At 48.2% G+C, this 27,302-nt stretch overlaps 1 protein-coding gene across 12 annotated transcripts in view; it reads right to left on the bottom strand.

Annotated features, from left to right (window-relative positions):
• TMCC1 (transmembrane and coiled-coil domain family 1) overlaps positions 1 to 27,302 on the bottom strand; it is a 137,965-nt gene that overhangs the window by 13,800 nt on the left and 96,863 nt on the right. For 8 of the 12 annotated variants that reach the window (XM_060180648.1, XM_060180645.1, XM_060180649.1 and 5 more), the window contains one exon: positions 622 to 1,556. In XM_060180648.1, the coding sequence (XP_060036631.1) occupies positions 622 to 1,556 (935 nt within the window). Of the gene's footprint in view, positions 1 to 621; positions 1,557 to 1,653; positions 1,765 to 3,390; positions 3,513 to 20,679; positions 20,935 to 27,302 lie in introns of those variants that run through there. The other 4 variants (XM_060180652.1, XM_016185558.2, XM_060180654.1 and 1 more) reach the window with 4 other exon arrangements.

Raw genomic sequence — 27,302 nt, 5'->3', positions numbered from 1 at the left:
GCCAAGGAGGAGGAGCCCAGTAGAGCAAGGGTGTGGAATAAGAAACTCACAGAAACACTGGCTGCTGTCTGTCACATAGGTTAGGACTCAGCCCTGGGGGTTCTCTGATTCCAGCAGAATCTTTTGTTTAAGTTTGCCTCATTTAAAACATTTGCCAATTAGTAACAATGAAAACAGACATGCTGACCTGGGTCGACTTCCAGTCTAATCTCCCTACACCAACTACTCAGGGAAGTGTGTCTGCAGATATCCCCACGGGACTCACTGCATCCTGGCCAGGCAGCAGCTCTGACCTCTGCTGAGGGCAGAGGCTATGGACCTTTTGAACCCTAATCCTAGCAAGAATTGGTGGTTCTGGGTTATAAGTAAAGAGGTGAAATGTCTCCGACAGTCTTAGCTTCATGCTAAGGGCTCCAGTGCTCACATATATCCTGACTAGGTGCCTCACAACATGTGGTCTTAGGGGTCACTGAGCTTTGCTGGGCCTCTCTTTTGTGTTCTGTGAGTGACAGGGACTCCTGCCACTGGCATGGGGCATCTCAGGTGCTCTGGGCACTCCACAAAGACTCTCCAGGAAGATCACCCAGGGCCGCCTGCCTACGTCCAGGGGAGGGCACTCACCTGTAGCGCTCCTCCTGCAGTGCCTGCATGATCAAGGCATAGTCCCGCTGGTAGTGCTCCTTGAGGGCCTCGAAGGACTCCTCCAGCCGGGCCTGCGTTTCCCGCACCTCCTGGACCTCGTGCAGCAGGGTGTCGAAGCCTGAGCTCTGCATGTCCAGTGTGTTCGTCTTGGAGCTGGATGCTCCAACGGCTATGCCTCCGGTGGTGCTGTTGGCTCCCACGGAGCCCGAGGTGGCACTAGAACAATCTTCCTCACTACCATACTTCGGGCTCGACTGAAAGTTTGAGGTCACTCCCAGAGCCTTGCCTCCGTCATCCGCCTGCCCCTCCTCTAGAGAGTCCTTCAGGTTAGGGATGTTGTCCGCGCTGCCGAACTTGTTCCGGATCAGGGAGGCTATCTCTCTGGGCTTGGAGACCACGGCACCTGCGGCTGAGTGGGTGGCCTGGGAGAAGCTGGACAGGCCACCCTTGACGCTGTCCACCACGCCCTCGCTGAAGCCGGTCACCCTGGCTCCCACGTCCTTCAGGCCCTGGTGCATGTCCCTGAAGACATCCTTGGGCTGCCGGGGGATACCATTCTGCTCCACCTCCCGGAGCTTCCTGTGGTAGTGTTCGAGCTTCTTCTGCAGCTGCTGGATGGTCTGCGCTGACTTCTGATTCTTCTTCTCAAACACCTGCTTGATGCGGGCAGCCTGCTGTTTGTCTGCACTGTTGGCGAGCTTCAGGTACTCGGCCACGTTGTCGTCCCGGGCCGTCTGCGCGATCTTGATCTGCTCCGTGAGTTTCAGGATCTTCTGCTGCAGGTGGGCGATGGCCGCCTTTGTGCGTTGAGGGTCTGGCGTGCTGTCCACTGAGTCTGTGTGAATGCTGCCATCGGTGCTGCAGGTCGCTGCACCCGATGTCTGGGCGAAGTTACTTACTTCTAACCGCTCGATCTAGCATGGCAAAAGCAAAAGGCAACATTAGACGGAAGCCCGGGGGCATCTCTCTCCAGTGTCACTGCTAACAGATGACAGTATACTGAACGCATACCTTCTGCTGACCTGCTGAGGCCACAGGCCAGTCTCCCTTCCAGTCCCTCCATGCTGGCCAGTCCAAACTCCTTTTGCACCACTGGCCCCCCGCCATGCCCTCATTCCAACACAGAAAGGTAAAAACAGAGCTGCACAGTATGTAAGCCGGGTATCTGAATGTGTCTCTTGCCAGAGGAATTAATATAGCATTTCTTAAAATAACAGAGCTCCTCTGGTGATTTTAAAACAACAAATTCAACTCTTCACACATACCAGTCTGAAAGCACACTTATGCAACACAAGGTACACCTGACATTTAATTCAATTATGTGTAATTAATCAGTATTCTTTAGAATCCAGACAATGGAATTCTGACCCATGCTTTTGGATCATAGTCATTCAAAAACATTGACAAGAGTAGGCAGCTTACTGGTCAGACACAAAACCCTACTTTTTATCTGCTTCTGTCAAGGGTGGGGGACTCACCCTCTCTATTCTGTAAGACATGTAACTGATGGTTGGAGCCAGTCGGAAGTCAGAAGGAAGTAGTGCTGAAGGTGTCAAGGTGGATGCCACAGGTTTGAGGGTCAGAACCCCCTGCTGCTAGCAGCTAGGGCCAAGCCAGGAAAGGCCACAGCTACATCCAAGCAGGCTAAGGGGCGTGAACAAGTCAACAGCCAGGGGCCACTGCTTACCAAGCTTCCCACTCGTGATGAATGCCAGGGGCTCATGCCAGGTCAGCCATACCCCAGTGTCCAGACTGCTCTTCAGTGAGCAGTGACAGGAATAAACCAAGAAATACCACATCAGAGTACCTGAGTCCCAGTAGAAAGCACCACTCTAGGAATCAGTACACAGCCTGCTCCACTGGTTCACACCCCCCTCTGTCCCCAGCTGCAGCACACTGCAAGAGCTGAATGCTGTTATGCCCAGAATTTAGAGTAGCTGGGTATCCTGATGGTCTATGCAGTGAGCCTGAAGGGCTCCGGGGGCACTGGGGAGACACCATATCTACCTTCTCTCCCTGCCTTGGGGATCTCTCTCTCTCTCTCCCCCCTGCTCCCTTCACCAGGAGTCACGCTGCTCTCTACTCTAAAATATGGCTCCAGCGTGTCCATGACTCCTACCCATGTGGATAAAAACAACCTTGTTTTGGTTCCAGATGAATCGACAAGAGACCAGAAGATAATTTAAACCTGGGAGCCATAGCGCAATGACATCATCCTCCAGGATGGGGACGAGTGCAACTGTCTGCCATCATTCAGGCGGCCACGCACAGTGTGGGGATGGGGTACCAAGTGCAGGAACATGAGCTCTGGAAATGCCTCCAGGGTTCACCCTCCCAAGCCAAATGGGGTACCCACTGTGTGTGGGGTTTCAGGTTGATACCTGCAGCTTGTTACACGATCTGATGCTGAGTAGCTGAGAATCTACCACATCTAGAAGAAAAGCAGAGGAAAACCACACAAGCCGAGGCACAGTGCGAGTTCTTAGGTCCCCTGTCACTAGGACTTACAAGCAACCTGTTGTTGACAGACATGCAGCTCAAGCTTTACTCTTACTCTGGAAGGACCAGAACTGATCAGTCCACTGAAAAGATTTTGGAAAGCAAGGTCTGATTACAAACTAACACTGAAGAAACACAACAGGCTTTTAATATAATTATTCCCAGATGATCACAATTCAGATGTGATTGTCTCCTTCCACAACAGCTCAGCCAACCAGCCAGACTGCTCTAATCTGCCTTTTGTCCTACCTGGGCTGTCAGGGGCCACACCATGTCCTTCCCGTCCCTGATTCCCACTCAGAGTCACCAACATGCCTGCATGGGCAGCACCAAAGCAAACTAGCCCACAGCTTCAGCAGGTGTGCAGGCTAACACCTGAAACCATGAGTCACTGGAATGCTCAGGAAGTGACGCCTCCCAGTGCGTCAGGCGCTGCCCATAAAAACGAAGGCAAGCAAGAGACACCGGGAGAAGAGGGCTGGGGAGAAGAGGAAAGAAAGAGGAGACTGGACTGTCTGGTTGCAGGGCAGGGGCAGTGGGTGCTGCTCTCTACCTCCTGGGCTGGACAAAGTCCTCGGAGGCAAGAACACTGAGCACCGGGAAGGTATGACTTGGCACAAGTTCTGAGCGCACCAGGGAAAAGTGGTTCCTTTTTTTTTTTCAAAACTCCTTTGTTGGCATATTACGCTACTCACAGATAACACAGAATAAGATTCCTAGCCCACACCACACAACCAAATCTCCATTTGAGCAAAAATTCTTATACCTTTCTAGAAAATAGCAAAGTATTTCCGAAACACAGTAGCAGGACAAGTCAGAAAGACAGGATCACGAGGCCTGGTGACAGTGGAGCTGTGGAGATCTACAGATTCTGGCCTAAGCTGGTTAGGCTCAATCCGGCTTTTCTAACTCACTCGCTCTGTGACCTGGGCAAGCCGCTTAATTTCTGGATCCTTTTCGTCCACTGTAACCTGGAGTCGGACCCACACTCACGCCAAACAATGGCTCTGAGAGTCAGCACACATGGAACCACTAGAACAGTCCTAGCCAGGGAGGTCGCTGCGAACACTGGCTGTAAGCGACTCTCTCATAAAATATAATTTGATATATTAAAGAAACTTTCAATCTACTTCCAAGATCTTTCACATCTCATGTACACAAAACAGATGTGTGTGAGCTAAAGAAATAATATTCAACGCTACAACATGAAAAATCTCCGTTGCCCTTGTTTCCCCCTTTTTTCTTTTTGATAGAAACAGAAATGGAGAGGGAAGGAGGATGGAGAGAGAGCGACACCTGCCCCCCTCCCACTCGTGAAGCTCCCCCTGCAGGTGGGGGGCCTGTGCATGGTGTGTCCATTACCCGGCCCTTAATATCTCTTTGTGGTAGTGGGCCTGGGCCATGCAGCAATGTGACTGTCAAAACAACCCTGCAAAGCAGACACTGCTACCCTGGACCTACCAGCAAGTGGACTCTTTGGGCTGCTCACCCACTCAGCAGGGCAGCCTCTGATCAAATTTGATGGGTCATTTTCCACCCCCAGTGGCCATGTATGGCTGAGGCCAGAATTAATTTGTGCAGAAGAAGGAATTCTAGGATCAAAAGTCAGTGTTTCACACGTATTTCAAGTACTTGCTATAAACTAAGTGGCAGGCCACAAAGCTAGGGAGCTAAGCACATCACAGTCCACACCCAAATACTGTCATGGCGTCCTGCTATACTGGCTCCTACTATTTTTTTTTCTCTCTTATTGTTATAGCTTCATTCTCCAGAGTTTTCAGGGATTTCAGTGGATTGACCAGAAAGGAGCCCAAGAGGAGAGTTTAGTAGCCATGCTTTGAACACAGGACAGGGTGGAGGCACCTCGGGAGGGTGTCTGACTCAGCTTCACATGGCACACAGCTGTCACCTGAAGATAGACTCAAGAGCCCAGGTGAGGGAACTGCGGGGGTGCCATAGCACCCAGCCTGAGGGCAGTCACGTGCTCAGGCAGCTGCGAAAGAGTCTAAGGTGTCTGACCAGCTAAGTGCCTCAGGCCCCCCTTGCTGACCTTTCACCCATATCTGGGGTTACAGAAGCCCAGCTTTCTCACGAGCTTTGGGACAACATCCAATGGAGTTAAGTCAGGTTGTGTCTGCCAAACACAGCAGCCACCAGGAAGTGGCTTGTCCCTCTTCCTTCCCTGGCTTATCCTCATAGCCCAAGTTCGAATCTGCACCAGAGAAGAAGCAGAACACCCGGCGTGCCCTGCCACCGCCTGTGTACCTGTTCAGTGTGGGGAAGTCACCTTGCATTTCTTGATAGGGTGCTGCCTCTTTCTGGAAACCCGAGTCGCACACCAGAGAGACAAAGCATTTCTGAGAAGATGAAGGAGGAGGTTCAGGGTGAAGAAGGGAGAGGTGGGGTGTGAGGAGACCACCTGGGTCTTTATGGGCTATCTATCTATCTATCTATCTATCTATCTATCTATCTATCTATCTATCTATCTATCTATCTATAGAAAGCCTGCTTCTCCATGGCAAACAGTGCAGGGGACTGAACACGGGGGCACGCTTGCCAGTTAAGTACTCTAGTCAACATGCCATGTCAGGGGCACTACCACTGGCTCATCAGACAGCAAGTCTTTCTGTTGAAGCCCCCCAGGGGCTGCCTGCCTGGGCGTCTGTACTTGTCCATGTCCTGGGCCAGTGGCCTGAGCTGTGTCACTCGCTGTGGCCGCACAGCTCCTGCTACTGGTTCTCTCACACCATGACCGCCGGTGCTCACGGTCTCCTGGAGGTTTCTGGATAGCGCCAGAGCTTCCCACTGCAGCCTTCCTTTAGCAAGGGCGCCCCACCACCTCCTCTGGGTCTCTGCTTCAATGTCCCCTCAGTGGCAGGGGGTTTAAAACACCAGCCTCTACACCCGTAGGTCTGATGTGTATTTGAGAATGGATGGTTGACCCCCGCCCCCAAGCTCATCTATCAGACTCCCCTTGGCATGCCAGCCTTGTGGCTGAGCGAGATGTGGCCAGAGTACATGGGGAAATTCCAACCTTCCTATCAGCCTCGCCGCATCACTCACCCCTCCTTCCTCTGGTGGGCTTCACCTTCCTTATATTTCTATTTCCCATTCCTGCATCACCATCCATACCTTCTCATTGCCTTGCTCTCGTTTCCCTTATAAGGAGATACTGGTCTCATTGGCTAGCTTGGCCACTTCCCCTGCACAGCTACCCTTTTATAAACTTGGAACTGTGTCAATAAAGATGTCCCGTTCTCCGCAGCAGTACCCTAAGGAGGTTTGTGTATTGTCCGCTGCCACAGTACTCGAGAAGACCCCTTAGGGAACTCGCTACTGCCTCTGCTAGCCCGAGGTTCCCCGCTCTCCACCTGTCTCCTGGTGGCCAACAGGCCAGGTGGGGAATTGGGAGCTGGGCTGGCTCATTCCCCCCGAGGAACCCTGACACACACCCACTCTCCTCCTGCTGTCAGAGCCAATACCCAACAGCACACCCTCTCTTGCCTTCTTTAAACAGACATTACATGCCACCGTCACCACTGCTTTCCAGGATGGTCCCACTAGACTTTGTTATGAAAGCCCGAGGGTCAGTTTGTGAGTACCACGGTGGTACGGGGTACTGATGATAGCAGACGCAGTACTGACTCTCTGTACTTGGTGCTTTTCTCACTGCCTCACTTTACACACTTAGTTTCCAGCACTCCATGAGGAAGGAGACCATCCATGTAGATGTGTGACCCCAGCATCACCCCCTAAGTGAGCATGAAGGGGGGCTCTCCAGCATAGTTAGTACTTCCAGGACCTTCAGGTACTAGAGACAGTGCCCTGAGCAGGCATTTATTCAAATAAGCAAGAATGCTCTTTACAGATCCTAACAGCAGAAGACAGCATAGATTATCCTACCTGAGATGTTACATTTCCTAAGGAACAGAACTGTAATCAGGTGTTTTGTTCTCCTCAGAGCACTGCTCAACTTTGGTTTAGGTGGTGCTGGAGATTGCACCTGGGACCCCAAAGTCTCATGTCTGAGACTGTCTATGCACAAACTGCTGTGCTATCTTCCCGCCGCACCAACAGAGAAGAGTTCATTAAGGCCATAAGAACAATCTGTCCCACCATCTAATCAACTCCTTGTGACCTTTCACAATGATCTTTACTCAGCTGCAGGTGCACAAGCACTGTCAGAACTGTAGTCTTTCTGCTGCAGTAACAAGATTTGGCCATTCTTTCTCCTTCTCCATCTATAGTGAGGAAGTCCACATAAACCGACTTATTAATAGAATAAAGGGGACAGCCTAGGTTATAGTTCTAAACTCAGTCAGGCAGTTTGTGGCTAAAAAATTAAACACTAAGTGAAATACACACAAAATTAGCATATGTAACCGGCACAGATTTCAGATGAAGGTCTAAACTGCTTCTCTGATTTTTAATTTATATCTAGGCTGTAAAAGTTTATGAGAAAGAGCCAGGGCACCGCTCCGGCTTATGTGGGAAGGACCCTTGGCAGAGTCACCTCCCCAGAGACCCCGCCCCTTAATTTCTGTTTTATGAGAGACACACACACACACACACACACACAGACTAGAGTAGCACTCACATCCCTTGGCTACTGAGGACCAGGCCGGGACTTCACACATGAGGAATGCACTCCACCTGCCTGCCTCTCAGCTGCCTGTGCTCCGGGCTTTTCAGTGGAGGAATCTCCACCTTGTGTGGAAAGAAACAGGCCCAGAAGCCATCAACGCGCAGCACTATTAACTGGGAAATCAGAAAAGGCACCTACGTAAATACTTCTGCAAAGGCAAACTGAACATGCGGTCTCTCTGAAGGGCTACTCCACAGGAGAGAAGCAACCTCACATCTTGATTCGCACCATGACAGGATGACCAGCTGCCAGGCGTGGGCACCCTGGGTCACCAGCGTCACCTAGCAATGCAGGCCGTTCTCTGCGCTGTGGTCACGGCCTATTGTGGCGGCAGCCTGACTGCCATCTCGTTGGCCCTGTCACTGTCACAGTGGCCCAGGCATCTCCTGGCAGCCCAGCCTTTATGGCATACCTGAAGCCAGCCACAGATCACAGAGATGAGAAGCTCATCATCACAGCTGCCTGACTGACTCAGTCTGCATTCTGGAAGTGCTATTCACAGTAGCTGAGATGTGGACACAAGCTTTTAAAAACGTGTGATTTGTTTACTGAGAAGAGTAAAGGAGAGAAAGAGGGGAGAGAGACTGAGACTCCAGAGTCCTGTTGAGCTCTGGGTGATGGTGGTGCTGGGGATGGAACCTGGGACCTCAAAGCCTCAGGCAGGAGAGCCTTTTATAGAACCCTGTGCTATCTCTCTAGCCATGGAAACAGTATGAATGTTCATTAATGGCTAACTGAACAAAGAAGATTATTTTCTCTCTCTCTCTCTCTCTGTCTCTCTCAGTGGAATGCTACTCAGCTACTGAAACACTAACATTTTGTCATTTGAGACACCTGGGTGGAAGCTGAGTTGACAATGCTGACAAAGTCTGAAAGAGAGAGAGACAGTGCTGAAACAAAGCAGGCACAATGCTGGTGACCAGAGGGATGGGCAGAGGATGTCAGCAGCCAGTGCTGAGTGGTGCCGGAGCCATGGCGCTGGGTGCAGCAAAACAGGCACATTCACCGAGCAGCAGAGCTCCGCATGACCATCAACCATGGCCAGCCACCAGCTTGGGAAAGTTGCCTGCGCTCAAATGTCAGTCGTGGCCACACTGAAAACACTGTGAGTGTGAGGGGATCACCCAAAGGATGTGAACGAGAAAGACAGCTCAGCTCTTGGCAGTTTTCTTCCTATGGGCCGATTTTCTCTCATGTGCCAAGCAGGGGAGCAAGATCACAGCTTCCTGATTACTTACAAATAAAGGAAAAGTAGCTGACCGAAAGCACTGGCTCAGGGGATGTTGCCTACGGGAAGAAGAACGCTGCTCTGTGCACCTCAGTACCTCAGGGTGCCAACATGGACAGCTGAGAGCAGGTGGGGACAGAGACGGAGCAGGAACGCAGTGCTTCCTGCCACAGACCCTGTCTCTCAGCTGTTAGCCAGTGCTTGGGTACCAGCTGACAAACAGAACAAGGTCTCCACTTCAGGAGACTCACAGCTGAGGGGCATGCTGCCAGAGCATGAAAAACTATTAACTAAATACCACCAACTGCAAAGCTGTACAAACAAAAAGCCCAGTACTGTGGGCAAAGGGAGCCTGTAGGGGAGGGGCCGGGGAGACTTCTGAGGGCCACAGACCAGCCTGTCCAGAGGACACAGTCTGAAGTTTTAGAGAGGAAATGCAAAGTGAATGAGGGGATTCGACAAAGGGGGATTTGTCTCTTCACTGCTCCTCAGAATTCACTCAGGGAAAGGAAAAGCCTTAAGGAAGGAGACAGGACCAGGCAGAGGGCCCCTGAGCAGACCCTAATGGCGCCTGTGGGCAGCCGTGCTTGCACAGCTTACATAAGCAGTGAGTCAGCAGAACGTGAGGTGGCAATGGCTCTCTCCTGAGTTCCTCTGAGCAGCAAGGAGACTTGACTCTGCCTGCCATGGGCAGAGTAGTCCTGGAATGACAGCTGAGGTAGTCAGTGAATGGTCACCATGCCTTCTGGAACAAGAAGAAAAGTTATTCTCCAGAAGCTCCAGCTGAGATTAGAGCTAGGCATTCGGGCCAGACCCCACAGACCTAAGATGACCCATTCACCTTGTCACAAAATGCTCATTAAGGTACCCATAGTTAAGAATGTCAAAACCTGTTTCTAAAGAGGAAATCCTTTTCATCTTTCTTGGGGCTCCAAAGGTATTTTGGGGCTACTTCCCACAACTGTCTTTCCTCTAACGAAGGCCAAGACTGATTAAAAGGAAAAGAAAAAGGCTTCATGGGGACAGAATTGGGTCTGGAAGTAAGAAACATCAGACAGAAGACACAGGCCGAGCTGCAGCAGTGACAGACAGACAGCCATAACAGACTTGCCCTCCTGCCTGCAGCTCCACTGTGGCTCAGGCAACCACAGTGCAGGAAGCTTACTTTTTCTGCTCCCCTTCAGGCCACAGAGAAAGCTAGGGAAGAAAGGGGATGGTGGAAATGAAGACATTCAAAGAAGGAAAAGGATGCCTAACAGTTAGTCAGCATTTTTTGCTGTGGAAATTCCTGGCTTCTGCCTGTTCACAGATACCTGAGGAAACTTGACCAGCTCTGAAGGTCAAAGCCAAATGGCCAGGAAAAAAAACACACAACAAAAAATGCTTCCCTTGCCAGCTCCCTTCCCATCAAAAACAACCCCGCAGAACACAGTGGCTGGCATTGAAGAGGCCATTGTATGCAGCTGAGAAAGGTCAAAAATAAGAAAAACACAGACAGACACAAGCAACATGCTTATCTTACCAGACCTCCGCAGCAGGGGTTGTGCTGATTCTGTGGCCACCAAGCTCATCTTCCATCGTGTGGCCAGGGCAGCTTGCAGGGAACAGACTGCAGCCTCTCAGCTGTCCCCAGGCTGCAGGGGAGCTAGGCGGCCTGTCAGCTCTCACACACTAGCTTCCGAGAGCAGACGCAAGGGGAGGGCGGCCCACCAACCTGCAGCTTGCATGCCCTGGGCTTCTCCTTTCCCTGCCTCAGAGCAGCACCTTGCCCAGGAGAGGCACTGCACCAGAATCCTGCATGGCGACCGACAGCACCCACCTCAGCCCACGCACAGCTCCAGCTCTGGTTCTGTCTCTCGCATCAACTCCCACTGCTGTATCTGGGTGCCCGGGGTGGGGGCTGTGACAAGTAGGCAGCAAATCTTTGCCAGCAGGCACGAGAGAGAGAGAGAGAGAGAGAGAGAGAGAGAGAGAGAGAGGGAGAGAGAGAGGAGCAAGCCTCTGCCAGTAGGCGAGGGGGGGAGGGAGAGAGAGAGAGAGAGAGGGAAGCAAGCTTCAGCCAGTAGGAGAGAGAGAGAGAGAGAGAGAGAGAGAGAGAGAGAGAGAAGCAAGCCTCGGCCAGCAGGCACCCAAATGTGAGTGTGTGTGTGTTTGTGAGTATGTGGGGGGGGGGGGCGGGAGGGGGGAACGGACAGACAGACTGTCAGAACCTCAGTGCAGTGGCAGCCAGCCTCAGAGAAGGAAGCTCACTGACAGTGTGCTTTTCTCCCAGAACTGTGAGCATCTCTGACAAAAGACAGCAGTAGAGTGGCTGACTTTAAAGCTACAGGACATTCAGTCAGCATTCACTTCTGATCTGACATCAGAAAAGGATCAGAGAGGAGTTTGAGGAATAAAAATCATCCCAAGCAAAATAACACTGCTTACGTAGTTTGCTCAAGAACACACAGGAAAACAACATTCTACCTAGCTCCCTAGAAAGGGTTTTTGTACTATTGTTCACAAAATTACTGAGATGAAAACTGACAAAGGAAAACATTAAGCCCATGACCTTAATAATCACTCCGGAGAGAAGGGAAGACACGTCAGCACAGACAGACTTGGGCCCTGAAGTCTAAGGAACAGATTGGTGCAGCCAGCCGGAAGACCAGGCTTGGCGGAAGACTCAGAAAGAAGCGATCGATTGCTCTGCCTGAGAAGCAGGCAACTTGTCCAATGTCATCCCCAGTCCTTCACTAGGCAGGAACTCTTTTTTTATCCTTTGCCTCCAGGATTATTGTTGGGGCTCATGTCTATACTACGAATCCAATCCACTGTTCCTGGCGGCCATCTTTTTTCCATTGTTGTTGCTGTTACTGTTGTTGGATAGGACAGAGAAATTGAGAGGAGGGGAGGGCAGAGAGAGAGAGAGAAAGACAGACACCTGCAGACCTGCTTCACGCCATGTGTGCTAACCTGCCCAGCCCCCCGGACTCAGTATCTAGTGTCAGTGACACTGCCAAGACTATGCTCAAGGAGTCAGGTAGGGTAAGGATTTTCTGGGCAGCACAGTAGACTTTGCCCCATGAGCCACAAGAACTGGGTGATTTCTTGTTCTTTCTTTCTTTCTTTTTTTTTTAAGGATTGCATTTTTTTCTTTTATTTTCCCTTTTGTTGCCCTTTTAAAAAAAATTTTTTTTGTAGTTATTGTTGTTGTCGTTGTTAGATAGGGCAGAGAGAAATGGAGAGAGGAGGGGAAGACAGAGGGGAGAGAAAGACAGACACCTGCAGACCTGCTTTACTGCCTGTGAAGTGACTCCCTTGCAGGTGCGGAGCCGGGGGCTTGAAACGGGATCCTTACACTGGTCCTTACGCTTTGCGCCACGTGCGCTTAATCCACTGTGCTACCACCCGACTCCTGGTAATTTCTTATTTATTTATGAATGAGAAAGATAGGAGGAGAGAGAGAAAGAACCAGACCTCAGGACCTCATGCTTGTGAGTTCAGCACTCCCATCGCCACCTCCCAGACCTCGATCTGGATGATTTCTGAGCTCCTCCAGAGTGTGGGGCTGGGCTCAGGGCAGCACAGAACTCAGGTCACAGAAGGCCTTTCCAGGAGCATGTCCACCAGCTTCCTGTGCCTCCTCCTTTCACGAGACGAGACCATCTGCGTGATTCTAGAGCACTGAGTCACAGTGACTGGCACGGAGGAGGATCGAGAGCCTGGTCTCAGAAACCCCTCTGCTATCTATCCCCAGAGGCATCAGATACCTACCCCTACCGTGACTCTTCAGAACAAATGAAGAGATGAGCTGATGATTTGCTACGTTTTGTCTTGTCTAAAAATCAAGTTGTGAGGCATCAACAAGGTGACCTGTTCCTGCAGAGACAGTCCAGGCACCATCCTGTACACTGAGTGCCAGTTTTGGCTGCAATCTGCTCAGCTCTTTCAAGACAGCCAAGTTCACAGGAACTCTGAACACAGGAGTGGCCACAAAAGGAACAAAAACAATCTGGAACTTTACCTCTTAGATAAAATGAAAGAAATACTATTATAACTTAGTTCTGATCTTCAGGGTTTTTTAAAAAATTTTTAAAAAATATTTATTTATTCCCTTTTGTTGCCCTTGTTATTTTATTGTTGTAGTTATTATTGATGTCGTTGTTGTTGGACAGGACAGAGAGAAATGGAGAGAGGAGGGGAAGACAGAGATGGGGAGCCAGGGGTTTGAACTGGGATCCTTAATGCTGGTCCTTGCACATTGCGCCATGTGCGCTTAACCCGCTGTGCTACCGCCCGACTCCGTTTTTGTTTTTTTTTTAAATATATATAGGTACAGACATTTTTGTTATTTAAAATCAACAGTTTCTGTGATTTCAGTTTGAAGGACTCTCTCTCTAAATATCTATCTCTATCTCCCTTTTTACCCATCCTTCTCAAGTATCACTGAATGGAGCCGTACCCTAAATCACTTTCATCTGGGTTTTAAATCAGTAAAGTGCTAGACTGTGCTCAGCCCAGTACACATCATATTAAGTTCCCATTTTTATTAACAATTAGCCAGCTTAATGTTGGAGATAGGCATAGTGTCTACCAATTTGTAAGATTAAGTACAAGTGCTAGCACTTACGAACAGCCCCAGTTCTTGCCATCAGCCTGTCCCCTATTTAGGCAGTTGTGTGACTACTTCTGACTGGGGGTCACAGCATATGTGTGCGAGTCACTTCTAGCCTAGAGCATTCTGTTTCTAAAAGGCTCTTTTAAAAACCTTACTCTCCCCACCTGTAAGGGGTCACTTCACAAGCTGTGAGAAGGTCTGCAGGCGTCTTTCTTCCCCCTGTTGTCCTCTTTTCTCTCAATTTCTCTCTGGCCTATCCAACATCAGCAGCAATAGCAACAATAATGGCAAAAACAAGGGCGACAAAATGGGGAACTTGGCCTCCAGGAGCGGCGGATTCCTAGTGCAGGCGCTGAGCACAGTGATAACCCTGGAGGCCAGAAAAAAAAACAAACCTGTTTTTTTAAAAAATATTTATTTATTTATTTCCTTTCGTTGCCCTTGTTGTTTTATTGTTGTTGTTGCTGATGTCGTTGTTGTTGGATAGGACAGAGAGAAATGGAGAGAGGAGGGGAAGACAGAGGGGGGAGAGAAAGACAGACACCTGCAGACCTGTTTCACCACTTGGGAAGAAACTCCTCCGCAGGTGGGGAGCCGGGGGCTTGAACCGGGATCCTCACGCCAGTCCGGTCCTTGCGCTTTGCACCACCTGTGCTTAACCCCTTTCTCTGTTTTATGAGCTGGAGAAGACCAGAGAACCACTCAGCCCATGGGACCTCAGCCAGGCAAGTCCTGTGCTCCAAAGCTGAGCTCCCCATCCTCCACCCACGAGGCTCTTGACCCTCTTTCCTGACCCTTGAGAGAAGGAAGCATCCAGACTTGCAGGGAGCACCAGGTGGAGATGGTTGCTGAGGCCTAAATCTGACCTTGGGTATGAGCAGTGTTTGCTGTAGATTAACAACTAGTTTCCAATATTTCATTTTATTTTTGTTTAGCCCTGGAGATACTACCCAGTGTTTCACACAGATCCCCTTGTGCTGAGATGGGACGGTCGGGGCTCAGAGAGGCGTGCTTCTTACCTGAGTGGACTGAGACTCAAAGTTCTTTTCTGAGCGGCTTGGATCCCTTTCCATGCGGTAGGGGCAGAGTGCCACACCTTGGCCCACTCGAGAGCAGCCAGCCCATGCACAGGCCCTGCCCATGGCCCACTCGGCTCTGCTATCAGAACCCAGCCGCTGGTCTACCTGTCACTTTGTTTTGCACATGATCTTACCAGATAGACAGAGGGAGACAGACTGGAAGGAGGGCAAGATACCAAGGCACCCGTTTCCTCCAGTGAGGTGAGGCCAGGCTCAGACACGGGTTGTATGCAGGCAAAGCAGGCACATTAGTTATTGTTGTTGTTGTTGTTGGATAGGACAGAGAGAAATGGAAAGAGGAGGGGAAGACAGAGAGGAGGAGAGAAAGATAGACACCTGCAGACTTACTTCACCGCTTGTGAAGCGATTCTCCTGCAGGTGGGGAGCCAGGGGCTCGAACCGGCATCCTTACGCCGGTCCTTGTGCTTTGCGCCACATGCACTTAACCTGCTTGCGCTTCCTCCCAACTCCCGGTGGCCATCTTTTTCTATTTTACTGGACAGGACAGAGAAAAATTGAGAGAAGAGGGGCAGAGAAAGACAGACACTTGAAGACCAGCTTTGCTACTTGTGAAGCATCTTCCTCGCAGGTGGGGAGCGGGGAACTTGCGCCTGGATCCTTGCACTTTGTGCTATGTATGCTTAACTGGGTGCACCACTGTCCAACCCCCTTATTTATTTGCTTACTTTTTAGAGGCAGAGAGTAGAGAGGCACTGGATCATCCTGCAATGCTGTGGGGTCCAGGCTTGAGCCCAGGCTGTGCACACAGCAGAGCTGCACACCACTGAAGTGAGATGCTATGCTGGCCTCTTCCCCCACCCACCTCCACTCTACACCCAATATTATCATTTATTTATTTATTTATTTAAATTTTTTAATATTTATTTTCCCTTTTGTTGCCCTTGTTTCTTATTGTAGTTGTAGTTATTATTGTTGTTGCTATTGATGTGTCTCATTAGTGAAGAAATATGCAGCTCCCTGGATCCCAAGGTTATAGCCCCAATTAAAAAAAATTAACGGTGATTTAATATTGATTTACAAAATTATCAGGTAACCAGGGTGTAATTCCACACTGTTCCCACCACCAGAGTTCTGTGTCCCCATTCACTCCACTGGAAACTGCAGTGGTTCTCCCAAGGTCACTGATATGGGTTGATTATGATTTCTAGAAATATTTAGATTTATTTATTAAATTTATTAAATTAAATTATTAGATTTATTAGAATAACATTTCTTCCCCTTTGGTACGGTAACATGGAAAAAGCTCTTATGCTGAAGATGGGAGTTCTGGCTTCTGTAATTGCTTCTCCACTGGACATGGGCATTGGCAGATGGATCCACACCCCCAGCCTGTTTCTGTCTTTCCCTAGTGACAGACCTAATTTCAACTATTTCTTTCTGTTTCTTGACATTTTCAATTCACAAGCAGCATGACAATCAATGTCTTTAGCTGTGGAGTCAACAAAGATGACATGGCAGAGCACTTGGTGACAAAACGCTGCTGGTGTGTTTGCAGGCTGGTCTTTATCCAAGTTCATACTCTTGTCGCTCATTTATTCAGCTACTCACCTCCCAAAAGAGATCATGAAAACTTCTGAGAAGTGCACTGTTGAGATCCAGATGCCCTTCTTCTTCAGAGCACCTTTCATCATGCCTAGTAACCTCACTAAAAAGGAAGTGAATGTAGTATGGGGTAACTGAAATTTAGAAAATCTTTTTACAGACTGGAGAGGTCTATACAGAGAGAACACACAGGACTTGCATGCCAGGGTCCCGGGTTCAATGCCTGGCCCCATCCTTATTCGGTGCTTTGATTTAAAAAAGTAAGAAAGGAAGTAAAGTTCTTAAGTAGCCTAGTAGTTAGAGCTCCCTTTATTACTTATTTATGTGTTCCTCATCGGAAGGCATAAATGGTAATAATGAACAGCACTTAGAAATTTCTGTCTATGATGAATTTTGACAGCAATAAAACCTGAACCTAAGCATTAGGCTTTCATCTTCAGACTCAGTGTCTGAGAGCTGTACATCACCAAGTAAATGTTAACACACACATATGCAGCAACCCCTGTTCAGAGCATCACTTCCTAATTCCAAACTCCATTTATTAACAGGCCCTAAAGGTACACTGAGAATATGCTCAACAAAGGTAGATTTTAGTTCTATATAATAACATACAAACTCAAGATTTATTATTTTTTTGAAATATTTCTTTTCTTTTTAAAATATTTATTTTATTTTATTTTTAGAGATACACACACACACACACACACACACACACACACACAGACAGAAAAATTGAGAGAGAAACACCAGAGCACTGCTCAGCTCTGGTGTTTGAACCTGGGACTTTGGAGCCTCAGGCACGAGAATCTGCTTGCATAACCATTATGCTATCTTCCCCCACTCACACTCAAGATTTATATACAAAGGGTTCAGTGGCTCAGACTGGACTTTAACAGTTATTCAAGTGAATTCTGGATTGGGTACTTTTTAAAGAAAATAGACTTCTCCATACACTAGATCAAGGTGAAACCGTTCATTTACTTTCCATATGTAGTTTAAAACTTAAGAGGGAGTCGGGTGGTAGCGCAGCGGGTTAAGTGCAGGTGGTGCAAAGCACAAGGACCGGCATATGGATCCCGGTTTGAGCCCCCAGTTCCCCACCTGCAGGGGGGGTCACTTCACAAGCAGAGAAGCAGGTCTGCAGGTGTCTGTCTTTCTCTCCCCCTCCTCTCTCCATCTCTCTCTGTCTTATCTAACAATGACAACATCAATAACAACAATAAAAAACAAGAGCAACAAAAGGGAAAATAAATAAATATAAAATTTTTTTTAAGTTAAGAATAAAGCTCAGATAAAAGAAAATTGTTTTCTAGAGTTGAAAGACAACTACCAAATTGGAAAAACAAAAGTCGCCAAAGTACCTTAGGCTTTGTGGGAACTCAGGCGGGGCAGGCACAGGCACTGTGGTGGTACAGTGAGTCACACACACATGGTGTGGAGCCAAACCCCCCAAATCTCCAAACTTGGCAAACTACTTACTGGTCACTCAGTAATGATAGAAATTAGTTAAGAGAATTTGACTATTTATTTATTTATTTATTTAGAGAATTTGACTTAAAATTTTTTTTAATATTTATTTTCCCTGTTGTTGCCCTTGTTGTTTTTTTAATGTTGTTGTTATTGATGTCATCGTTGTTGGATAGGACAGAGAAAAATGGAGAGAGATGGGGAAGACAGAGAGGAGAAGAGAAAGATAGACACCTGCAGGCATGCTTCACCACCTGAGAGGTGACACCCTTGCAGGTGGGGAGCCAGGGGCTCGAACCAGGATCCTTATGCGGGTCCTTGTGCTTTGCGCCACCTGGGCTTAACCTGCTGTAATAGGCCTGACTCCTGAGAATTTGACTTTTTAAACTTAATAAGCAACTAGACACAGAATGTATACATTTGAGTTCTGAGCTTATTTCTGAGTCATAGAAAATGTGTTATTTAAAAAAAACAAACATAGTAGGGGCCAGGTGGTGGCGAACCTGGTTGAATGCACAAGCACCCAGGTTCAAACCCCTGGTCCCCACCTGCCGGGGGAAGCTTCATGAGTGGTGAAGTAGTGCATTAGGTGTCTCTCTGTCTCTCTCCCTCTCTATCACCCCCTTCCGTCTCAATTTCTGGCTGTGTCTATCCAACAAATAAAGATAATTAAAAAAAAAAAACATGAACGTCTGTACACGCATATCTGTTTACGGAACATTGGTCTGATCCTCCTAGAATCTACAGCTCTTGAGGGATTATTTTGGGAAACAGCCTTGCTTTACAGAGAGAGGTAAAAGCTTTGGCATACCGCCTTAGTTCTCTAGGCGCCTACCTAGTCGTGCAGGCCTGTGACTGGAAACCAGGCTCAGAACTGAGCCTCCACAGGCAGCGCTTCCAAGGTGAGACTGTTTGCTGCGACCGGTCAGAACCAACTAGCTGTACGAACTAACGAGGCTTCTGCCACACCAACCCTGCTTTCTGTCCCCAAAGTCCTGAATGAGGTGTGTTTCTTTCAACTGTCCTCAGGGTTTAATGTATGAGCCACTGCTGCCTGATGTCCTGCACTTGACTTGCTGACTTCATCCTACCCCAGCTCCCATGCTCAGAGGTAATCTGGCAAATATCTAGCTCAGTAGAGAGTGGGTGGCAAATGCTAGAAGAAGAAGTAGAGAGTGGGTCAAATGACACAAGCAAATGGTCACAGTTTAGACCATGAAAAATAAAATAAAATAAGCAGGCAGAAATTGCATTGCCACAATACTGAAGCAAATTTGATAAAATACACACGGCCAAGTGCAAATGGTATGAGAGCAGCACTGGCTGAAGAAGGGGACAGAGCTGTGTCTTCCTCTGCTGTGCCCAAAATTCTGCTACCTGGTTGACAGTTTTGTTCTTCAAAACGCAAACAGAACTATCGGGTATTACGAGAATTAACTGAAGATGCAGACCTATGGTTAACTTCCCCTGGACACCCACCCCGTCATTCATACACTAGTTCACGGACTAGTTAACTTCCCCTGGACACCCACTCCCCTGTCATTCACACACTAATCCATGGACTAGTTAACTTCCCCTGGACACCCACCCCCTTATCATTCTACACACTAGTCCACAAACTAGTTGCTACGTAAAGATTTTCGTCTTGTCATTGCCAGGACTACACCACTCCAGGCCAACTGCTTCAGACACACACACACACACACACACACACACACACACACACACACAGAGAGAGAGAGAGAGAGAGAGAGAGAGAGGGAGAGAGAACGGGAGGGAGAGAGGGAGGGAGGGGAAGACACCACAGTACTGATACTTCTGGAGAACATTTCACTTAGAGTAGCTGGAATATCAGGAAAACCTGGGTAGGGTCAGCAAGGCAGTGGGGTAAACCTGGATCACTTCCCAAGCATATTTTTAGCAAACTTTCTTCCTCATGAATGAGAACAATCAATGGAGGAAATGAAACTAGCTCATATACTTGAGTTTTCTTCTCATTGGCCTGAGGTGGTGAGGGTCACCCCATCCACTCCTCTAAGTCCCTGCCTTCTGGTCACCTACCAATTTTTAATAACACTTAAATAGGCAAGCTGTCCTTTGGTTACCTCAGAACAAACACAGATGTGTCGGGGTTTCAAAATCCAAGACAGAGAACAAACAGAAAGGCAGGTAGAGAGCAGAGGCACGAATCTGTCAACAAAGCTGGCGCTTCAATTCTTAGTGGTAAGGTTTGCAGGGAGAAGTCAGCATCTGTTACCATAGAGACAGCCTGGCTTAACAGAAAATGGCACCACACTGACTCTGGAGCCCTGTGCGAGTGACTTACTTTGTTTCGGCATTTATGTCTCTGAAAACAAACATCACTCCTAACAAACTGAAGAACATCATGGTGAAGCCAAGTTATCGGCTGAGACCAGGGCCAAGGGGTGAGCAGGTGTCTGCTGCTTGAAGGGGGTGGCTGCCCTGGCCATGGCTCAGGGAGGGGCCTGCTCTGAGGAGCCAACTATGAACCCGGTGCCAAGGTGGCACACACTGGCTCTGCCCACACAAGCCCCTCCCCACCCTTTCAACGTGAGAGTATTTCAGACAGCATGAGCCCAAACTCCCATTTGAAATATAAGTTGGGCATCTCCAGATGGAGCCCAAGTTTCCCAAGCTACCCCACGCAGTAGGTCCCTGGTGTAGTCTGAAGGAGACACTGGCTTCTGGGTAACTGTTTAGCCCGAGGAGGTGGGCACAGCCAAAGAACACTGTGCTCTCTGCCCACCAGCACGGGAGATGAACAGGCAGGAGACGTCCTCCCCAGTGACCACCCTCACGCACAGCAGGCCCAGAGTACAGAGGCTCAGCTGCAGGGCTCAGAGCTTCTGCCACGTCTACCTGGTCACCAGCCCCAATTAAAGCTACAGAGCTACAGATTAAGGAAAAGATTTTGAAAAAAAGACAAGATACACACACATATACAACATACGGTTTCCGAGGAGAGCGAAGGCTCCATGCTCGGAGGGAGAAGGAGCTGGAATAAGCCGAGGAAGCCCCGGGCTGCTCCCGGCCATGAACATGCTGTTCTGTGGCCGAGCACCCTGACAAAGCAGTGTCGCTGTAATATGAAGCAAGAGGACCCAGGGCACATTGGCAGCTGTTCAGAGCGGCTATTCTAGAAAGTAATGGCGATTCCAAAACAAGAAATCTCTGCTGTAACATGAGATCATCTCCAGCCCAGTTAAGCAAGAAGCACCCAGGATACTAGAATCTTAAACACAGACCACCAGACTGGAGGAGGTGGTCAGGAAGTGGGAGCTTTGAACTATGGTCTGATTTGCATCACAAACAAGATCCCCTGTGGCCTGGCTGAGCAGTCTCCACCCTTCTCTGCAGTTTTATGACAGGACAGAGAGAAGACTCTGAAAAGATCTGTCACCGAAACTACGAGAACTGAAGATGTGGTAAACAGCTGACTTCGCCAACATGCAAAGACTCTGTGAGCCCCACGGACACCCCACGGACACGTTTCTTGAGAGGGCAGCTGGAGTGTTTACAAGAGCACCACCAGAAACTCTTTCCCCACGAGGGGACACTGAGAACCCTCTGAAGTAGGCAAGGAGCTACAACTCCCGGGTTTGTTGAAAAACAGCAAAGAACAATGGAAATAACCATTTACTCTCTGCACCTCTCTTATCAAAGTTCTGGGGCCATGTGGCAACACACCTGGGTTCAAGCCCCCAGCCCCACCTGCAGGGTGGTGAAGCAGGGCTGCAACACTTTCCCCTGTTCCCTCTCAACTTGTCTCTGTCTCTATCCAGTAAATAAACAGAATATAAAAGAGAGAGACAGAGAGAAAGTTCTCCTCTCAGGGCTGGGCAGGAGGCTGGCTGGTTGCATGCTTTGTAAGCCAGAGGCCACAAGCTCCCCTGTAGCACTACATATGGCCTAAGGTGTTCTGACTTCTCTCTCTCTCCTTTTATAAAATAAACACACACTTGGTCCGGGAGGTGGCGCAGTGGATAAAACATCGGACTCTCAAGCATGAGGTCTTGAGTTCAATCCCCAGCAGCACATGTACTAGAGTGATGTCTGGTTCTTTCTCTCTCCTCCTTTCTCATAAATAAATAAATAAATTCTTTATAAAAAATAAACACACACATGCACACTTTTAAGTAAAGTTCTACTCTAGACCAAAATAAGCTTTTTTAATTTTTATTTTTTAGCTTTTTTTTTTTTTAACAAATAAAATTTAGCCAGGAAATAGTAAACATAGTACCTAGACATGACACAAGAACTGCACAACAGCACCAAAGGAATTTTTAATTTTTAAGAAGTTCACCAAGAGGCTGGGTGGTCATGTCTGTGAGCTTAGGAGAACCACTGCAGTTTCCAGTGGAGGGAATGGGACATAGAACTCTGGTGGTGTGAACAGTGTAGAATTAAACTCCTGCTACTCATAATTTTATAAATCAATACTAAGTCACTAATAAGTTTTAAAAAAGAAAAAAAAGAGAGGCTGGTTGGTAGTCATCCACATTACCATGTGCACACACATTAGCATGTGCAAGGACTCAGGTTCAAGTCCCCAATCCCCACCTACAAGGGGGAAACTTCAAGTGAAGCAGGTCTGTAGGCTCTCTCTCTCCCTTCCCCTCTCAATATCTCTGTCCTATCGAATGAAAAAATAAAGGGAAAATGAAAAAAGGCTGCTAGGAGTGGTGGATCGTGCTGGTACTGAGCCCCAGCTGCAGACTTTAGGCCAAAAGTCATGAGTGGGGGCCAACAAAGGTTTAGTCCGCCATATCTCATCTCTAGAGCAAAGGTCGAAACAATAAGAGAGGAACTTGCCCCTGGCAAAGTACTCCCTGCAAAGCCCAGGACAAGGGCCCTGATTTACTTTCCTCAGTAAGTGATTTGTGGAGAAGCTTGGTTATGGGCAGGTAGAGATAAAAAGTGAGTGAGATGGACAGGTCTCGGTCACTGACTTTCGAGGTCACCTCTGCTTTCTGGACACATATCTCAACATCACAGGCGCACACGCGCACACACGCACACGTGCACGCGCACACGCGCCTCGCTAAGTGCACATACCACAAGGACCTGGGTTGGAACCCCTGCTCCCCACCTGCAGGGGGAAAGATTCACGAGTGGGAAGCAGGGCTGCAGGTGTCTCTCTTTCTCCCTATCTCCTCCTCCTCTCTGAACTTCTTTGTCCCATCTAATAAAATAGAGAGAGGAAAAAGGAAAAGAAAGAAAAAGGAAGAGATGGCCACAGGGAGCGGTGGGTTTGTAGTACAGGCACTGAGCCCCAGAGACAAGCCTGGTGGACAGCAATTTGATAGTTTCTAGTTAAACTGCAGATGGATGCAACCCCAGGCATATGCATGTGTGCAGTAAGTGTCTGTGCAGGAAGCCCACCACATGCATGAGGGAAGAGACATGTCCAGGATCCTCACTGCAGCCCTGCTTGGGAACAAGGAGCTGCCGGAAGCACTCTAAGCAGCAGACAAGTGCACCGGAACTATATGTATGATACCTATCCTGTCAAAAGCACATGGCTGGCTTAAAAGGGAAGTTATAGTAATTACACACAGAATCACTCACAGGTCAGATAATATTCAGTACTCTTATAGATACACGTATGTGCATTATAAGCACAGAAACACACATCCACAAAGACACTAAGCTCAGAATATCCCAGAAAGGAGACTGAGAAATGGCATTCAGAAATCCAGCTCCCTGAAGCCAATATGGAGAAATAGTCAGTGTGCAAACACTCATGATGGCATTTGTTACATAACTTTTCCTTGTTTTTCTATCTGCTGGAATTACAAGATGAAAAGCAAAGGCAAGAACAACATGCAACACAGATAACTAGTCACACTGTGAACACTCAATGTTTAATAAAGGAGAAACTTTTAAAAAATGCAGTAGCTGAACACACACACACACACACACACACACACACACACACACACACACACACACACACACACACACACACACACCCTGCCAAACAATGTGCTGATGGAAACCAGAACAAGGGTCATGAAGGCTCAAGTCCATTTTGGAAGCACACAAGAGAGTGGCCACAGCTGGCAGGGTGGACTGAGCAGCAGGTCCCTCCTGTCCTGAGCAAGGAGCCTGAGCCTCATTCTGGAGAGCGAGCTACCCAGAGGCTGCTTTTCCCAGCTGAGCCGAGATCCCCAGGGGCCTGGCAGCAACTTCATCCAGGTGGGGACCTTGAGAGGGTGCCGGGGAGCCTCTGGGTGGGGTGCATCTAGGCCGAGGAGGCCACCCTGCTGCTGTCTGTCAGTGGCTTCACGGAGAGGGCCATGGTCACAGCAGAGGGAGTTCTGGTCTGTGCCTCTGCTGCCTCCAACCAGCCCCAAGAAAGGGGATGGGAATCTGTCTTCATAATCTCTAAGCCACCCAGAGGTGGTTTGGGCCAGGGGCTTGGAGCTAGTAACTAGCTCCAGGAAGCCATGTCCATTAGCCAAAGGCTGCTGCCAATTGTACCCATCTCTCCTATCTGGTGACTGGCAGACTCATGAGCCCAGAGCACTACCCCATAGTCGCTCAGAACAGAAGAGAACACTGCAGTTTCTGCACATGTGGGTGCTAGAGTGATTGGCCAACACCTATGTTAGAGGTGAAAGCAGGTGTAGGTGGCTCAGCTGCTGTGACAAATCTCTCCTCCTTTCAAACACGAGGCAGACTGAGTACTGACAAGCTTCCCACTGGTCTGAAACGTGTCCTTTTCAGCATAAACACCTTTCAGTCAGTGTCTTCCTGTCCCCTTGGATACCTGCTGAGGAGTGGTTCACTCCCACCAGCAGTGCCCCAGAACCCCTTTTCTCTACATCCTCATCAGCACTCGTTTCCTGTTTTCTTCCCTTTTTATATTTTTAAATCTTCTGCACAAGGTAACAGCATTAACTATCACGATGGCAGTAATTTTCACATGTACAGAAGAAAACAAGTGACACCCAACGCTTTCACAACCGGAGAAAGTCTAAGTATGTCAGACAAAGAAGGGACTGCAAATGCTGGACAAGGGCAAGAGACCAGCTAGGGCTCATGATGACGTTCCTGATGGAGATGACCAGTGATGTAGAGAAAGGGATCTGTTCGAGGTCTAGGCCCATCATATCTGTGTGGGAATCCCAGTATTCCCTGACTAAAGACCCAGGTGATGGGCGGCCTGGCAATGACCTAGAAGGCCATCATTACGTGAGCTGGTCTCTTGTGGGCCTCTTCATGACCTTGCCCTCACTGTAAACCAGCAATGGTAAGGACTGCCCCACTCTCTGAAGGGAGGCTGGGCCAGCCTACTCTTCCACTCAAGGATGACGGGTCATGAAATGAGTGCGGCCTAGAATGTTCCCAGTTGTGACCATGGACTGTGAGCTCAGACTGACAGGGACTCAGAGGTTACACAGGCTCCTGTACTAAATGTTATATATATGGATCAGATTGATGAAGTAAACAGTTAAGTAAATTTATAAAATTTCTTCAAGTTTGGGAGCTACACTCTGCCCTAATTCAGCTTTCTAGTTCAATTATCAACTCTGACTACATCTTCCCAGACAGTATTTTTAGACCACCTGCATATTAGCTATCAAACTCAAACAAAAATTGCTAAAGTCATGGCCCATAGGAATATACCTAAAATAGACTTCCTAGCTTCTCTCCACACTAAAATCCCTTTTCTCATCTGCTCTATTCCTACTTTTTGGTTCATATTTATTGTTTTAATTTTATTGTTTTGTTCTGCTTTATACCTTACTCCCTTTCAGCTACCAAGCTGCAGATGCTACCATGATGCCATCCTGACTTCCCTGGGCAGATGACCCCAGAACCTCACCTCTCCAGACCCCCGCCCGACTAGGGAAAGATAGAAACAGGCTGGGGGTGTGGATCCACCTGCCATCACCCATGTCCAGTGGAGAAGCAATCACAAAAGCCAGACCTTCCACCTTCTGCATCTCATAAAGGATTTTGGTCCATACTCCCAGAAGGGGAGAAATGTTAGGGGAAGATGAACAGAGGGCTCTGAATTCTAATTCCATCAAGATCTTGAGAGAGAAGAGGAAAAAAAGGACATTCTGAAGTAGCAATAGGTGTAGGTGTGACTTAAAAAGGAAGAGAAGGCAGGACCATAGAAAAAAATGGGCAAATATAGATAGTTCTAGAAATCATCATCAACCCATATCTATGACCTTGGGAGAACCACTTCAGTTTCTTTCTTTCTTTCTTTCTTTTTTTTAAATATTTATTTATTTATTCCCTTTTGTTGCTCCTGTTGTTTTATTGTTGTAGTTATTATTGTTGCTGTTATTGATGTCATCATTGTTGGATAGGACAGAGAGAAATGGAGAGAGAAGGCGAAGACAGAGAATGGGAAGAGAAAGATAGATACCTGCAGACCTGCTTCAGTGCCTGTGAAGCGACTCCCTTGTAGGTGGGGAGCTGGGGTCTCCAACCGGGATCCTTATGCTGGTCCTTGCAGCACTTTGTGCCATGTGCGCTTAACCCGCTGTGCTACCGCCTGACTGACTCCCACTACTGCAGTTTCTGATGGAGGGAATGGGGACACAGAACTCTGGTGTTGGGAACAGTGTGGAATTACACCCCTGTTATCTGAAAATTTTTGTAAATCAATATTAAATCCTGAAAAAATGTCATAGGGCTGGGGAGCTAGCATTTAGTATACAGTGACAGTATGAGGTCACAGACATATATTTCTACCTGTAGATTTGATTCATGTGTTTGAAAACCATGTCTGTGACACCTGGCCTACTGTCATCAAGGGTCTAAGCCCATGGGCTATAAATGTTGAGTCTGTGAGTCATATTTTTGGGGGCAGGAAATAGAACGCCACTCAAACTCCAGAACTACAATTATTTCTCAAAAAAAAAAAAAAGATGGTCTTTAACGTCCATATCTGGCTGCTGAGTTCTGAAGCAGATGTTTCAGAAAGTGTATCACTGCCCAGACACAGACACCCCACCAACCTGAGCCCCTGAGGTCCGATCATACCGGGTCTCTACAGCATCAAGCAATTCTGCGGCAGTACTAGCTTGAATTCACAATCACCTTTAAATTCACAATCAACTTTACTTCTAAATTTTTTTGAGACAACTTGTACAACTTTTTTTAATACACTCAAAATATAGTTAAATAACAAAAGATGTAGGGAGAGAGCACAATTACAAACTGAAGCTAAGGTCAATTAGCACAATTGAATAGTTTTCAATTTTCTGATAACCCAAGCAAAGTCCTGGGAAATGACTGGTCTTTTTTCATTACGTATTTCAAAAAGTACTTGACTTAGCACATGCACATGAACAGACTCAGAGAACACAGTCTCAATACAGATTAGTTCCTACTGCTATTCCTGCCTCCACCGGACTGTTCTCAGAGACACACTTCTAGCAGAAAGTGAAAGGCTGCCAATCCAAGGTCAAAGTTCTGTGCTGCCACTGTGCCAGCTGAAGACGTCCCTACTGCGGAGCTCCTCAGGCAGGGACCATACCTACTGTCTGATAACGAGACGGTGGGACAACGAAGCCAGACTGGACTCTGCACTCG

The sequence above is a fragment of the Erinaceus europaeus genome, chromosome 21, assembly GCF_950295315.1.
Source record: "Erinaceus europaeus chromosome 21, mEriEur2.1, whole genome shotgun sequence".
In the NCBI taxonomy this organism is placed as follows: domain Eukaryota; kingdom Metazoa; phylum Chordata; class Mammalia; order Eulipotyphla; family Erinaceidae; genus Erinaceus; species Erinaceus europaeus.
The sequence above is the reverse complement of the archived record's forward strand: the minus strand, read 5'-3'. Positions and strand labels throughout refer to the sequence as shown.